The following is a 15699-nucleotide window of genomic DNA, read 5'->3' on the forward strand; positions in this document are numbered from 1 at the left end:
CCCACGGATAAATCTTACATGTTGACTGAACCGCAAACATGTTGGATGCAAAAACAAAGAGAAAACTACATCAATTGAGAAAAAGAAAAACACTGCTTCAAACCGCCCAAAAATAACACCTCAACACAGCCTAGATGGTGTAGATGTTAGCTCTTTTTGGTTGATGTGCCAGCCTAGCCCAGCCCAGCCCAACCTGGCCCAAAAAAGTTCACAAATCTCCCCTCCTCGTTTCTCCCACAAAAACCGCAAAACCCCAAGCACGGACGGAAGGGAAGCGGGGGGAGCTGCGAGCCTATCAATGGCACACTGGTCGGAATGCTAGCTACACTAGCTCGTCAGCCTGCCTCTCCCCTAGCATCTCCAAATGCCAGCCTCCTCCCTTTTCCCCTCGACTCCCTCTTTTCCCGAAAGGAGTAGTAAATCTAGGGTTTCTCCCCTCCCCACCTTCGAAACAAGCTCTGATAATGGCGATCATGGCCCAGTCGCCGGACATCCTCGGGGAGCGCCATTCCGGCCAAGACGTCCGCACCCAGAACGGTATGCGAGCGCTTGTCCCATATCCTCTCCGATCACTCCAAATTCGTCGGATCTCTCATAGATTAACCCTTCATTTTGCGCTCTCTCTCTTGTTTTGATTGTGTGTTGTAGTGATGGCGTGCCGAGCTGTCGCCAACATCGTGAAGTCGTCGCTGGGACCCGTCGGTCTCGACAAGGTATAAGAAGGAAAAGATTTTTCTTTTTTACTTCCAATTATTTGATTTAGATCGTGCTTTGCAAAGATTGGTGTTTTTAGGGCCTGTGTCGCTTGGCTTCAAAAAAAAAAAAAAAAGAAGCTCATTTTAAATCTGAAAAAGCAGTAGCTAAGTGTTTGGCAAGGAGAAATGACCTTTTAAACCCCGAAAGAAGAAGCCTGGATTAAGAGCTTCTGGGTTTCTGTTGCAGCAGAAAGCAACTGGGGAGTATGTTGATGAAAAAGCTACTTGGGCCTTTCCAAGTAGCTTCACTTAATAGTGCTTCTGTAGAAGCTCCAGTCAGGCCAAACAAGTTATTAGGATGCCGTAAAATTGCACTTAAAGTGGTATAGAGAATGTGCAATAGGTTAGTTCCCATCTGGTTTTATAGTTTCCCTCAACTAGCTATAATATCCCTAACCCGTCGCAACCTGCCTGTGATGAGGATTCGCTGAGGCGAGGTCGGCGACGGGGATGAGGGGGATTACTACTAGCGTTGCCGTCGCAATTCTGGTAAAACTCAGGTAAAGAATTGGGATAGAGAGGAGAGAAGAGAAAATAGATAGAGATAGAGATAGAGAATTAGGGATAGAGATTAGAGATAGAGATAGAGATAGAGGAGAGTGGGATAAGAAATTGGGAGAGAAATAGTGGAGAAGAAGAAGGGTTTGGAGGGGGGAGAAAATAGACTAATTCATTTCATTCATAATCCTGTTGTAATTACATTCTTGTATATATACTCTCTACAACTTAGTACTGAAATTAAAGTAAACTATCCAATGGGGGGCTAAACTGCAAAAGAGGTAAAAATGGGAATTCGGCTGGCTGGGCTGGAATTCGCTCGCGGACTGGGCCTTCGCTGGCTTGCTCGGTCCGAAATTGCATGATAAGCGGGTAAGCGGACGAACGGGTCGCGGGTCCGCCTTCTCCGCACTATCCATCATCCTGCGGATAGTGGGTTCGCCTTAAGCCTCCGCTCCGGAGATCTGCCAATCCGACCCGCAAGGCTTCCATCTTCCCCAAATCCTTAGATCCTGTCGAAACCTCCTTCTCCTTTCGCGTTCCTCCCATCTTCTCCACCGCCGCCGCCCCCGCCTGCGACGCCGGCGTCGACCTCAAGCGGGGCATGCTGATGGCGGCGTGAGCCGGCCGCCAAGTCTCCCAGAAGACGCTGTGGGTCTGGGTCGGCTTCTCGCGCTCGCGCCCGCGCCCGCAGCGCCGTCCTTCCTCGTCGTCCGCCGGAGTTTCGCCTGAGCGCCCTTCCCGCCGGTTCACCCTGCCGAGCTCGCTCCTTCACCAACCTGCTGCTGCCACTTTTATTCTCCATTTTAACTAGTAAAGTTGCGATTTTTACTACTTTTCTTCTACTAACTACTACTATTGCTTCTCTTCTTCTCCCCGGTTGTTATACTTACCTCCTCTGTTACTACTACTACTACTAGTACTGCTTCAGGTCGTTACACTAGCCAATAAAAGTAGGTTAGTTCCCATCTGGTTTTATGTGCCACAGTTTACTAGGTTAGTTCCCATCTGGTTTTATAGGCTCCCCCTCTCCCCTCTCCCCTCTCTCCCGCCTCCCCCCTTTTCCCCTCGACTCCCTCTTTTCGAGTAGTAAATCTAGGGTTTCTCCCCTCCCCACCTTCGAAACAAGCTCCGGTGATGGCGATCACGGCCCAGTCGCCGGACATCCTCGGGGAGCGCCATTCCGGCCAGGACGTCCGCACCCAGAACGGTACGCGACCGCTTCTCCCAGACCCTCTCCGGTCACTCAGAATTCCTGGGATCTCTCATAGATTAACCCTTTATTTGCGCTTTCTCTCTTGTTTTGATTGTTTTTGGTGTGTTGTAGTGATGGCGTGCCAAGCTGTCGCCAACATCGTGAAGTCGTCGCTGGGACCCGTCGGTCTCGACAAGGTATAAGAAGGAAAAGATTTTTATTTTTTACTTCAAATTATTTGATTTAGATCGTGCTTTGTAAATATTGGTGTTTTTAGGGCCTGTGTCGCTTGGCTTCAAACAAAAAAAAAAAAGCTCAGTTTAAATCTGAAAAAGCAGTTGTTAAGTGTTTGGCGAAGAGAAATAACCTTTTAAACCCCGAAAGAAGAAGCCTGGATTCAGAGCTTCCGTGTTTCTGTTGCAGCAGAAAGCAACTGGGGAGTATGTTGATGAAAAAGCTGTTTGGGTCTTTTCAAGTAGCTTCACTTGATAGTGCTTCTGTAGAAGCTCCAGTCAGGCCAAACAAGTTATTAGGATGCCGAAAAATTGCACTTAACGTGGTACAGAGAATGCGTAATAGGGTTTAGTTCCCATCTGGTTTTGTAGTTTCCCTCAACTAGTCAATATAAGTTACCTATATAGCGATATTTGGGAACTTGTAATGAGTGGGAACAACTAGGTTGGATGTGCTTAGTACGGCTTTCGGATCTGCAAAATGTATGAAGTTGAGGAATGGTTGTTTTTTTAAAATTTTTAAATATGGTAGTGCATAATTTGTTTGGTGTAATCATAATCTTCAGTCAAACTCAACTGAGATTCCTGACTTGCTAATGCGTTATATGTGTTTGCCCATTTTAGAGTGGCAAACGTACAAATTTGAGTGATTTGCTGGTGCCCGTATCCATCGAGTTGATAGAAAGGCCTCAAGGATGATGCATGCGGATGCCAAAACTCTAGTCTCCATTATCATGTAGTGTTTTCCTTGCACTTTTGTTACATTTGGTATAAATGCTTCTATAGTCAAGATCTGTCGGACATCTTAGAGTATATCTGTTGATCGATTTAAATAGGCTGATGTGGCAACAAAGCGACCTTTCTAGACTAGAGTCCATATGAGTATATGAGGGACTGAGTTATCCTATTTATTGTGGGGAACCTATGCTTTAGCCCGAATAAAACGTACCTCCTTTTGTTTATCTGATGTTCATTAGCTTAGCTGTTCAATATGCTGGGACTGATTTTGCTCTTTTTTTTTTTTGGTACAAGGTTTTGCACAATCCTTATCCATGTTTGTTAACATTGAAACAAAAGTGTTATTATCATTTCTAAAGGAGGCTCTTACTGAATTTAAATTAAATTCTCTTCTGAGTTCTGAATTTGGTTATATGGGAAATGAAAATTATGCCCACTCTTGCTGTTTTAATGGTCTGTTTTTATCTATGAATTCTTCTCTTTAGGCTCTCGTTGTATACGACCATTATTTCTAAAAAAAATGTTAAGAATCTCCACTTAGTTTCCTTGTAGTAAATTAATATGAATGCAATTAGCGGTCATATTCTAGCTGAACCATGTATGTGAAGGCAGATTTACATGTGAGAAACTAATAGCTTTAACTTAAATGATCTAGATGCTAGTCGATGACATTGGTGATGTGACAATTACCAATGACGGTGCAACAATACTCAAGATGCTTGAAGTTGAGCATCCAGCTGCCAAGGTGATAGCTACTATACCTAATGTAGTTGTTTTGCTTCTTTAGACATACAACTCTCTTATAGTGTAATCAGACTCTATTACTTGTACCTACATTGAGAATATAGGTTCTTGTTGAGCTGGCTGAGCTTCAAGATCGGGAGGTTGGAGATGGCACAACATCTGTGGTTATTGTGGCTGCAGAGTTACTTCAGGTGATATATCTGGAGTACACCTAGTTTGTCATTTTGGGATGGTAGCTATTTTGTCATTTTTCTTGAGTTATTATGTAGTTACATCAAAGTCTTCTTTCAAATGCTGTACACTTTTTTGAGGAGGTGCCTTGTAGCTATCTTTTTTTCTTTTAATTTAATTTTATTTATTTATTGGTTAACTGCAGAGAGGGAATGAGCTTGTGAGGAATAAAATCCACCCAACATCTATTATTAGTGGCTATCGGGTAAACTTCATGCTTCATTGTGTTATAACTTGCAATTCTCGAATTTTTCATCTTTTTATATATCCTTGCTTATACACTTACGTAAAAATTGGAGGTGACATCCAGAATGTGTTTTGGTTTTCCATTTATAATTTTTATGTACATATATGTTCTTCATTGATCAGCTTGCGATGCGGGAAGCCTGCAAATATGTTGAAGAGAAACTAGCTGTTAAGGTATAACTCTTTTTGTTGATATTAATATTATGCTGTTACCTCTCATTATACTTCTCTACTACAAAGAATAAGCCTATCAAAGCTCTGACTTGGTTGACGAAGAACTTTGATTTGTCACTATTCAGGTTGAAAAGCTTGGCAAAGATTCCCTTGTAAACTGTGCGAAGACAAGCATGTCATCAAAGTTGATTGCTGCTGACAGTGATTTCTTTGCAAATTTGGTAAGGTTCATGTGATTGTTTCATGTCATTTGGAGGGCTACTTTCAATTGTGTCAGTATTTGGTTTTCTTGATGGATACACAAGCCTATGAGTTCTATGGTTCTAGTAGGCTATATCAAAAAAGTGCAATTTCTGACAACTTGTTGTTGTAGCTGGATTTTTTTTTAAGTTATCTTTTTTTTTTTTTGTTGAATCATGGATTGTGATTATCTTATCTGTTGGTTTTGTTAGATTTAAGGCTGCAAATGATTGGTTGGCACGCAAATCAACTTGGGTCAAACCTGATTTGTATGTACTGTACTTAATATTCAGAACCATGGTTAGAGGCCTTCAACTGTTTGGTTGTGTTTTGACCCACTTCAGCGACTAGGTCTGGTTGTTTTTTTTGAATTTTAAACCCTTGAACATTGCTCTGGAATCTGGATACAATTTTTCTAATTATTATTTCCACCCGACCTTGCTGCTGAACCCACTTTAAACAAACATAATGCTATAAAACTTGTCATGCTTTTGAGCTTCCAGGCCTTCCTAAGCTATGCAATAAATCGCCTTTCTCTTCATTTTGATGTTTGTAGTGCAGTGTTTTTTTGATAGATTTATCTGCCCTTAAAGATTAGGTGTGCAGGTTTGATACACCATAATAAGTAACGAATGTCTTAAGATAAGCATGGCATATCAAATCCCGTCTGTGACGAAACCATGTTCATATGCAGATCGGATTGACATCGTAGTGCTTTTCTTCAATTTCCTTGGAAGTGAAGAGTAATTGAAAATCAAAGACAATCATCTTTGTTTTCATGAGAAACTAGTGAAGATACCCGCGTGTTGCCGCGGGTCGATTCCGTAGAAAAAACTAATAAATAAAAGTAAAAAATAATAATAAAAAAGTCAAAGAGTTAAAAAGAATACAAATAAAAAAACTTAAGAAGAAACAACAGCAGCTACAGTAAAAGCATAAGATAAGAATATAAGAAGAATAAAAAAAGAATAAGAGAAAAACTATAAGAATACTAAATTTCTATTTATAATAGCAGTAAATTTTGAGGATTAAAATATCATATGCCTTATAGTTAAGAGTCAGAAATTGCTAGTAATTAAAGTTTGAGGACTAAAGCATCACGTGCCTCATAGTTTGAGCAAGAAAATGTAGCGCAATAAAATTCAAGGACTAAAGTGTCACGTTTTTATAGTTTGGAGCCAAAAGCGTAATGTATCTTTTTTATATTTTAATTCTATTTCAGACAAAGACAAAGCTCTATACGATATGTTAAACTATCTAATAAATTTTAGAATGTCTAATTGTTAAAATTAAAAGTCAGTCAATCATATTTTCGATATTCCAAAAAATTTAAAATATAAACTTGATCGCTCATCAAACTATAAATATGGCATTGAAGTTTGATATGAAATTCAAAGAAAAAACGTGTAGAACTTTTTAGAACTATAAACCATTTTGAATTAACTATCCAACCTTTCAAAATTTTGTTTTTTACTATCCAATCTTTCTACATGTTAAATTTGAATGAGTAAATGATGCATTAACTTTAAAATTTAAATCCGTCGTTTAGCTTACAGATTAGTTAATATACTTCACGTGATTTTCGCAACTAAATTTATTAAAATAGATTTTAACTTAAACTCTATCAATCACTTTTTTATTATTTATTATACAATTTATATCTAAGCGATCAATATTATAAAATTAAAATTTATGTTTAATACATATAATAATCTACACTATTTAAAAATTATGTGTAAAAATTTTATATATTTTAATTTTTTATCACAAAAGAGAGGAGAATTGGATTGAATTTTAGAAAACAAATCTAATTTTTTTAGTTCTAATTAGTGAGCAGTAGAAAAAAAAAAGAAAAAAAAAGCTGGTCCAACCCAGCTCCACTCCCGCTCCCCCCTTAGGTTCCCTCCCTCAGCCACGTGGCCAAAAAACTCACCATTCATATATTAACATAGATGATGACAAAAGCAGCCATCAGCCACAAACACAAGGCATAAGCATCATTTGGTTAATCAATAGACAAATGTAAAACTTGTTTTATTTGAGGAACGTAGAATGTGCGTGGGTTAGCCGGAGATCCACAAAACGAAGTAAGAAGTCAAGAATGTGAAGAGAAAATGCTTGCTTTGCATAGTCACCATTTTTCTTTTTGTAGTTGTATTTTACATGGGTAAATATCTTGTCCGGGGTGGTAATTGTCAATATACTCAACTAATTACTGTTCCACTATATGCTGAGGTGATGAAATATTAAGTTCTCATAAAGCAGGCTCTTGAAAGAAAGTAATAGTTCGCTAACATTTATTCTGTCTTATAATTCTTAAGATTCTCTCTGTCAGCAGTTTGGAGCCTAAAGAATATTCCCTTTTGAAATAAATAAATAATGTTACTCATATTTATCGAAATGATATAAGAAAAGTACTTCTTAGTATGATATGTTTATTATGATCAAGTAGGAGCTTAGTAAGACTCATTGCTTGTAGTGTGGCCCTAATCATATATTCCTTGTATCTTTTGACTGTTGAAATCCAGCCATGTCATCTGTAGCTTACTGGGCCTTATCAGGATAATAAGATCTGATCTGTGAATTCTTAAGGTTATGGAACTAGGATAGTTGTTTGATAATCTTTTATGATCTTCGTATTCATTGTAGTCTATTCTTCCATTATTTGGTTTTTCTAAAGATTTATCAGTCGGACTATTTTTGGAATTCTACACAGAAGGACTTATTATTTGTTAGAATTGAGTTTAACTCCGAGTTGACTGGATTTCTACATGAATGCAAGCTACTGATGTAATAAAGGTTGACTTCATGTTTGACAATGGAGACTTGACCCGAAAGTCTAAAAAAGCATCATATTGAGTAAAACGACTCCATGTTTGGGTTCTGGTCCAAACTCGTGAGTGGAATATGCTTAGGTCCTACCAAAGATTGCTCTTGCCGTCCGTGCCACCGTGCTAAGGCCGTTTTGGCACATGGCATGGGTTGTGTCGACATCATATCAATCGAATGATTTTTTATTTTTTTACATTTTTGAGATCTTTTTGAGTTTTTTTGATTTAAAATTTTACAAAAGTTTTTTCACACTTAAAATATACAGAACTTGTAAATCTACTAACATTTGGAGCAATTAGTAAGCTCCATTGTATAATAAGACCAGCTTTTAGTGAAAGATGAAGATTTTCACATGGTAGTGTTTTCCTATAATTTCTTATCCAATTATGACTTTGGTTTTGGTTTCATGCATGTACTTTCATAATATATATAGAATGAATTTTCTAGTTGTATGATGTTTACGACTTCATTCTTATTAAGTTGTGTAAGATATAATACATAAAATGTTTTTATATCCGTTAGAGATATTAAACTCTCTACAAAACTAATTTTTCTTAAAAAAATATTACAAAAACCAGAGCCAATGCATGCCAACATGCCAGTGTTGCGGTGTCATGCTAGTGGCATGGCACTGCAATCCTTGTCTCAGGTTTAAAGTCCAATATCACATTGAAGCTGTAAAATTGGCTTTGCTTAGAATTCAAGAATTCCTATGTTTGCATCTGAACATAAGCTTTGATATCATTTGGATGCTTGTCTCACATAGTCAATTGACGTTCAAAGATTTAAACTTATATGATTAAAATGAGTATTAAGTTAAGCTGTATATGATGCATTGGATTACTTGGATGATAACATGTGAATTATTCTCTAACAGGATTTCCATGGGAAAATTTCACTCCATCTAGTGTTATTTCTGTGAAGCTTTATATTCTTATGTTTTTTTTTTTTTTTTTTGTTTCAGCTGCTTTAAATTGTGCCAAATAATTTTGATCTATTAGATGACTTGACTGTTATGTCAGGTTGTAGATGCAGTTCAAGGTGTGAAGACTACAACTGCAAAGGGGGAAGTCAAATATCCCATCAAGGTTAGTTTCGATGATCTATTGTAAGTTCTGAATCTGTTTGTTGATATGAATACAGTACAGCTTAAAAACTTCTTATGGGCACAGTAATTTGACAAATATAAGTTGAGGTGATTTTTGACGCCCCTCTTAGTCTTTGCTTTGCTGGTATAATTTCAGAAATTCTTCCACATAACTTGAAACAAGTATTTTTGTAGTTATGCACTTTATTTTTTGTTGATAAGTTTTGGAGCTTTTAAACAATTGTTGTCTATTTATGGACTTTGGATTTTCTGGCCTAAAATGAACTGAGGGCCTTTTTGACCTACCTTTGGGAATAGTTTTCTGCTCTAAGGAGTAGCAGCTAGGCTCTTAGCAAACTTAAATTCTAGAGCTTTTGCTGTGGCCGACAGTTGAAATGAGCTTGAGGCCAAAAAGTTGTTCCATTTAGAAGCCTCTGCATCTATAGCAGGAAGAGACTATTTGGAAGATTTTAATTAAAAAGTTGCAAATGCTTCTTCGTTCAGCTCTGCTGTACACTGTCGTTGCAAAAGCTCCACCAGGTTAATCGGATCTTTATCGATTCCCTGCCTATCTTGAAATTTCATGACATTTATGCTTCTCTTTTCCCCTTTGTATCTTGTACAAGTGGGAAAAAGATCATAGGTTTTCTTCCGAGGAACTATTGGCAAATGAGGAACCCGATAGCTTGTTTCATTGTTATGACATTCTTTTACCTGGACAAAGCTCTATCCTCACTTCGCCTGTTTGTAATCTCTTGAATCTTTTTTTTTGCATAGGGCATTAATATATTGAAAGCTCATGGAAAAAGTGCTAAAGATAGCTACTTGCTGAACGGATATGCATTAAACACCGGCCGTGCAGCTCAGGGAATGCCTACTAGAGTTTCTCCTGCAAGAATTGCTTGTCTTGATTTTAATCTTCAGAAGACGAAAATGCAAATGGGCGTCCAAGTCTTAGTCACTGATCCTAGGGAACTTGAAAAGATCCGTCAACGGTAAGTCATTATGCATTTCAATTCCTTGTGATAATTATTCGTCTTTAGAGAGCTGCTTTGTTGATCCTCTTCTCAACATGTCTACAGAATGATTAATATCTACTTTTCTATTTGCTTAATAGCGAAACTTGCATTTTCTAATTATTATCTGTGCCAACTTTCTAGTTTATAATGTCATCTTCAGCCTTTGGAACATGGTATTTTTGATATGCAATTTAACTTTGTTGTCTCTTTCATCCAAAGTAGAACTGCTAGCGAAAGCTCTTTACTTCGTTTTAACTAGAACCTAATTTAAGCTTTGTTTCAAGAAGCCAGTAGATGCAACAACCTTTTGGGTATTGCAATTTGGCTAATACATCTATTTCACTTTTCTCTTTTTCATTGTTTTAATTTTGTTGACATCCATTGTGTGAAAGAGCGTTTCTATAGAAGATATTTCGAATTATCTGATGTGTTTACCAAGTGTTATTCTACATGCGGCCATTGGAACTTTTGGGTCTAACCTTTTGCTATATTTCAACAAAACTTTTCCATTGCTTTTAAACTTCCTGCCCCCTATAAGTGAGTAGAACTTTTCCCTTCTTGCAGAGAAGCTGATATAACAAAAGAGCGAATTGAGAAACTTTTGAAAGCTGGAGCTAACGTTGTATTAACAACCAAGGGAATTGATGACATGGCGCTAAAGGCATGTTACTATTAGTCGGATTCATTTTCTGCAGTTTTTTTCCTGTTATATTTGAAGTTGCATGTCTTGGTTTACAGTATTTTGGTGTATTGACATTTATCATTCCTCGCTACTTATGTCACGTAAATGCATGCCTTCGAAACTCTATATTTACCCCTATTGACCATGCAAGCGCAAAGAGAGAAAGTAAAGGAAAATGAATTTGGTAACTCCGGAACTTGACCAAAGGAAGGGCATGTTGCAAGAAACTGAACTCTCTAGTGGTATATATGAAAGCTCAGACTTAACGTGGTTAAATTTGTAAATAGTTTATTTCAGAAGGAATATGTTTAAAAGCCCCTAGTGTTTCATTGCTGTGGACCGTCCAGTGCAACTGCTTTCACATGTTGTCACTCATTCTCGTACTTATGTTTGACGCTTTGCTAGAAATTTGGTATATTGTGGGAGTTATGTGATACTCAAACAGTAAATTTCCCCTGTGAACCTGACACTAATGGCTGTAACAGACCTGTTTCCAATCAAAGCTTCGTTGGACAGGCAGTTTTTGTTGAGCCATTTGTCGATCATTTTATATGTCATTCTTATCACCCAAAACAATACCAAATACCTTAAATTATGCTACCAGGTAATTTCTTCCCCCCAAAGGCCTAATTCTGATTGACTGTAAGGAGTGTCTTTAATTGATTTATTACAGCTTACAAGAAGAGGCAAAAATTGATGTACTAAATAGGATGTTTTCTCAACTTTGGAAGACCAAACTTTTAAAATTGGCAATTTGAACTACCAGTGATTAAGGTCAAAAGAAATTCTTTTGGATAATTCTAGTATTAGTAAAACCATAAGATTCGCGGTTTTATGTTGTAGTTATTTTTCTTTCTTTGGTCTGCCTTTCTCCCTTTCGATAATTTCTACTCAACAGCCATACCTCGTGTGAGATTCTGAATCTATAAATGTGCTATTAGTTAGTCTTTTAACTTACGGCCTCTTACTTAGTACACAACTTTATTGCAGATTTCTTCAGTTGTTGCATCTTTTGCGAAGATACTTATTTAGAATATATGGATAGTTTGGTGAAACTTACTCCAACTCTTTGTATTGATTTTGATTGCAGTACTTTGTAGGGGCGGGTGCAATCGCAGTAAGGCGTGTCCGCAAGGAGGATTTGCGTCATGTTGCGAAGGCCTCTGGCGCAACTGTGGTATGTTTAATATCCATCACCAGAAGATAAATCCTGAATCCTAAACCCTAATTTCTGACAACAATTTGATAGGTCCCCAAACCAACTTTTAGGCTTTGATTATTCTAATATTTTAAGACAACATTATCCATTTCAATTTTGGTTGATATTTACTTTTTTCCTTGTTTCTTTTGTGTATTCATAACTTATGATAACTGCATATTATTATAAGTCAATAAAGAAGCAAAGAGGTATACATTTCGGCAGCCACTTTCGCTTCTTTAATCCTTCTCAGAGTCGAATAGATATTGGGTGCATTCCTTTCTATTTAACGATCCATTTTTCATTGCTCAACCTCTTTGTTTTTTTTTTTTATTTTGGGCGGGGGGGGGGGGGGGTTGACTGAAAGGAAACTAGTGACCAATAGACCCTTTTGATAGTTCTCTTTTGTTTTGATAGTAAATAGATGATTTTGCAGGGGTATATTTATGTAATAGCTCTCTTTTCTTTGGTAACTCATTGATTCATTCTGCAGGTGACAACTTTCGCTGACATGGAAGGTGAAGAAACGTTTGACCCATCATTTCTCGGATATGCAGATGAAGTTGTGGAGGAAAAAATTGCTGATGATGATGTGATTTTGGTGAAGGGCACAAAAAACACTAGCGCGGTTGGTTCTTGTTTCTTGCTAGTTAATAAAGCTGTTTCCTCTTCTGGTGAGAATTGTTGAAACCCTAATTCTCGTTATTGTTTAATTTTGACATTTCCAACTGCAGGTTTCTTTGATACTAAGAGGTGCAAATGACTACATGCTTGATGAGATAGATCGCTCCTTACACGATGCAATTTGTATTGTTAAGCGAACTCTCGAATCCAATACGGTATACCATGCAAAGTAACTCTTATTTTGTTAGGACATGCTTATTTTGTTATTACATGCTTATTTTTAGCTGAGCTAAACCTTTTCTTTCTATGCTCTGAGAAAAAGGTCAAAATAAGGTCTGTTCGGCATCATCTAACGTTTCTTGTTTCTGTTCTTCTTCGAATCCCTTAAATTGGAAAAACTTGGGCAGTTTTTGGCTGAGGGATTTCTAACCCCTGGATAGTGATATATATCCCTATTCAGGATTAGTTCTTCTTGTTATCCCCATGTCGTTTGGTGAGGGATGTCAATTAGTTCAGAAAAAAGATTAGCCATGGCGATGGGGCTATTCTACCATCACCCATGGAATTGTAGATCCCAGCGGTTAACTTGCTATGGGTTTATCTCCCACAAGTCCGTGTTGGGATTTTTTTTATATAACCAAAGTGTTAGGCAGGACGGTATATTGTTTCCCAATCAAAAGTTGTTTTGCCGGTGAACCTCTTATCTTGGTATTTTCGGCTTTTTGTGAACTCTCAATTTGTGGCTTCTACCTTAGAACAGAAAATAAATATACTATAGTAACTTCGTTTTATTTGAAAGAAGGGAAGATTTTTTCAACAAACCAACAATACCAGTAATAAATGAAGCCCATTCTAAGTGCTTATAACCTTCTAGAATTTAATGAAAAATAATGAAAAGTAACACGAAAAATTAATAAAAGGAAACATATCTAAATTCAAACCCTACTTTATTTCTACCACTCTTAATAATGTGGTGCAGGTGGTAGCTGGCGGTGGAGCAGTGGAGGCTGCACTTTCTGTGTACTTGGAGTATCTGGCTACAACTTTGGGTTCGAGAGAGCAGTTGGCGATTGCGGAGTTTGCTGAGGCTCTTCTAATAATACCTAAGGTTTGAATTTGGCAATATAATTTCTTGTGAAGTTGAAATTTTGGCTCTTTAAACAGTGTTTTAATTTAAAGCCTGGACTGGTCTCAGGTACTTGCTGTTAATGCTGCAAAAGATGCTACTGAGTTGGTTGCGATGCTCCGGGCTTATCATCATGCTTCCCAAACAAAGGCCGATAAACAGCACCTTTCAAGGTATTGTTAGAAGAATTCTAAACCCAACTGTCTCAGCTGATTTTAGCAAATCCTTTCTGTTTTGCCTTCCATATTTTTTGAGCTTTGATTGTCCAGGAAAATTCATTGCAATTTAAATTTGGGAAGTATTAATGATTTAATAAGTGATATGTATTCATTCAGATTGCTATATTTATCCATCATTATCTTTGCTGATACTACATTTGTTCCTGTGCAATGCATGGGCACTTTTTATAATAAATTTATTATTTTATATATATACAGTTGAAAAAACTAAGAAAATAAATTATTCCTTGCCAATCAATAATGATTGAAAAGTAGAAAAAAGTGAGAAAAAATATTTTAAATAATATGTAGCTGAAAAAAGATGATTGTGAAAAAGATAATCAAAGAAAAACAAAAAAAATATATGCATAGAAAAACGCAGGAGAATTTATAATTTATTTGGAAGAGAATTAGAAAAGAAAAAGAGAAACACACCCTGATTGGTGAAGAAAGCTGTCATTTTTCTATGTGAAATTATATTCATATTTTTAGTATTTATATAATCATAGCTGAAATTTAGTCAGGAATTGTATATTTATAGCCGAAATCTATTTTTTAAAATAGAGATAAATTCTATAGTTATTTGATCCAAATAACTTGAAATTCTCCTGTTTTAGATATATTCTATTGATATTGATATATTGATTGATTATATTATATATTGACATGGTGTTTAATACTCCACATTTTTTCTGTTTCTTTCGTTTTCTTACATATCATTTGACAAACCCAGAGAATAAAGCAAAATTAAGAAAAATGTTCCACTATATCTACCCTCACAACCTGACGACTAACTTTGCTGTTAATGTAAAACTCTAGTATAGAGTACATAATTATTCGGTTCACATTGGATATACGATCTACAAGGTTCGCATCTATATAAATGAGAAAAATTTGCAAACTGTCACTATTTGGATTGGGAAAGTGTTGAGGTTTCTGGTAATTTTACGAGACAATCTTATTAGTTATTACATTCTCATCATTGTGCTTCTTTGCAAATATCATTAATACTGTGTTTGTACTATATTGCAGCATGGGTCTCGACCTCTTGAAGGGAACAATCCGGAACAATCTTGAAGCTGGAGTTATTGAACCGGCAATGAGTAAAGTGAAGATCATTCAGGTGGGTCTTTTTTTTTTTTTTTTGCCCCCTGCCTTCACAACTTATAATGCAAATACTTTCAGATAATGCGGTTACATTATAGAAACATTATCTTTCCACGTTAAATTATATTATTATGTTTTGAGTGCAGTTTGCTACCGAGGCAGCCATAACAATTCTGAGGATTGACGATATGATTAAGCTTGCCAAGGAAGACGAGAATGGGGAGGATTAGAGGTTCGTGCTGAACTTAAATTAAAACAGTTACAGTTTTGTGGTTCTCGATAGCACTTTTGTAATTCCCTCGTGTGTATGAACTGGTTCTCATTGTTCTGTTGTGGTAGAATCTTTCCGAGTCTTATCTAATTTTCCAAGATTTTATAGTTGAATTGGTTCTAATTATTCTGTTGCGGTAGAATCTTTCCGAGTCCGTCTAATTTCCCATGATTTTATAGTGCCTGATTTGGAATTTCTATTATTTAGCTATTGTTCTGTAGGAGTTCTTTAATCCACTGGAGACATTTTTGCTTGAAAAATGGCTCCATCTTGAGTTCTGTGTCGCTATAAAGATAAAAGAATCAAGATATTTTTGCTTGAAAAGAGTGTTGATTTTTCGGCTGCTCCTACTGTAAAATGGGCTAAAACGTTTACCGTGAAAGGAGGAACCTTGTATATTCTGCCTATTTTTTAATCTATTCATCTATACATACATAGAAGAACAAAGGAAGAATAATCTCCAGGGTAGTTTTTTGTTGTT

General features: G+C 36.8%; 1 protein-coding gene across 3 annotated transcripts; it reads left to right on the forward strand.

Annotated features, from left to right (window-relative positions):
* The first annotated feature begins 464 nt into the window (after positions 1-464).
* On the forward strand, positions 465-15424 carry LOC109706337 (T-complex protein 1 subunit alpha). 3 transcript variants are annotated; one of them, XM_020227124.1, is made up of 17 exons: positions 465-537; positions 2581-2645; positions 4075-4164; positions 4268-4354; positions 4540-4599; positions 4764-4814; positions 4940-5035; positions 8909-8974; positions 9751-9968; positions 10557-10653; positions 11765-11851; positions 12366-12500; positions 12607-12711; positions 13476-13604; positions 13692-13795; positions 14873-14963; positions 15094-15424. In XM_020227124.1, the coding sequence occupies exons 1-17, from the start codon at positions 465-467 to the stop codon at positions 15175-15177; spliced, it is 1638 nt and encodes a 545-aa protein (XP_020082713.1). In that variant the 3' UTR covers positions 15178-15424. The 3 variants fall into 3 exon arrangements, with proteins under 3 accessions (XP_020082713.1, XP_020082714.1, XP_020082712.1); XM_020227123.1 differs by lacking the exon at positions 465-537 and adding an exon at positions 1770-2463; XM_020227125.1 differs by lacking the exons at positions 465-537; positions 2581-2645 and adding an exon at positions 657-713.
* The last annotated feature ends 275 nt before the right edge of the window (positions 15425-15699 follow it).

The sequence above is a fragment of the Ananas comosus genome, unplaced genomic scaffold, assembly GCF_001540865.1.
Source record: "Ananas comosus cultivar F153 unplaced genomic scaffold, ASM154086v1, whole genome shotgun sequence".
NCBI lineage: Eukaryota > Viridiplantae > Streptophyta > Magnoliopsida > Poales > Bromeliaceae > Ananas > Ananas comosus.

Bases quoted from the DNA above. Each gene is read 5' to 3' on its own strand.
- LOC109706337 (XM_020227124.1), top strand. From the start codon at position 465: ATGGCGATCATGGCCCAGTCGCCGGACATCCTCGGGGAGCGCCATTCC. The intron at 2,646-4,074 runs GTATAAGAAGGA...TAAATGATCTAG, and splicing joins GACCCGTCGGTCTCGACAAG to ATGCTAGTCGATGACATTGG. The intron at 13,796-14,872 runs GTATTGTTAGAA...ACTATATTGCAG, and splicing joins GATAAACAGCACCTTTCAAG to CATGGGTCTCGACCTCTTGA.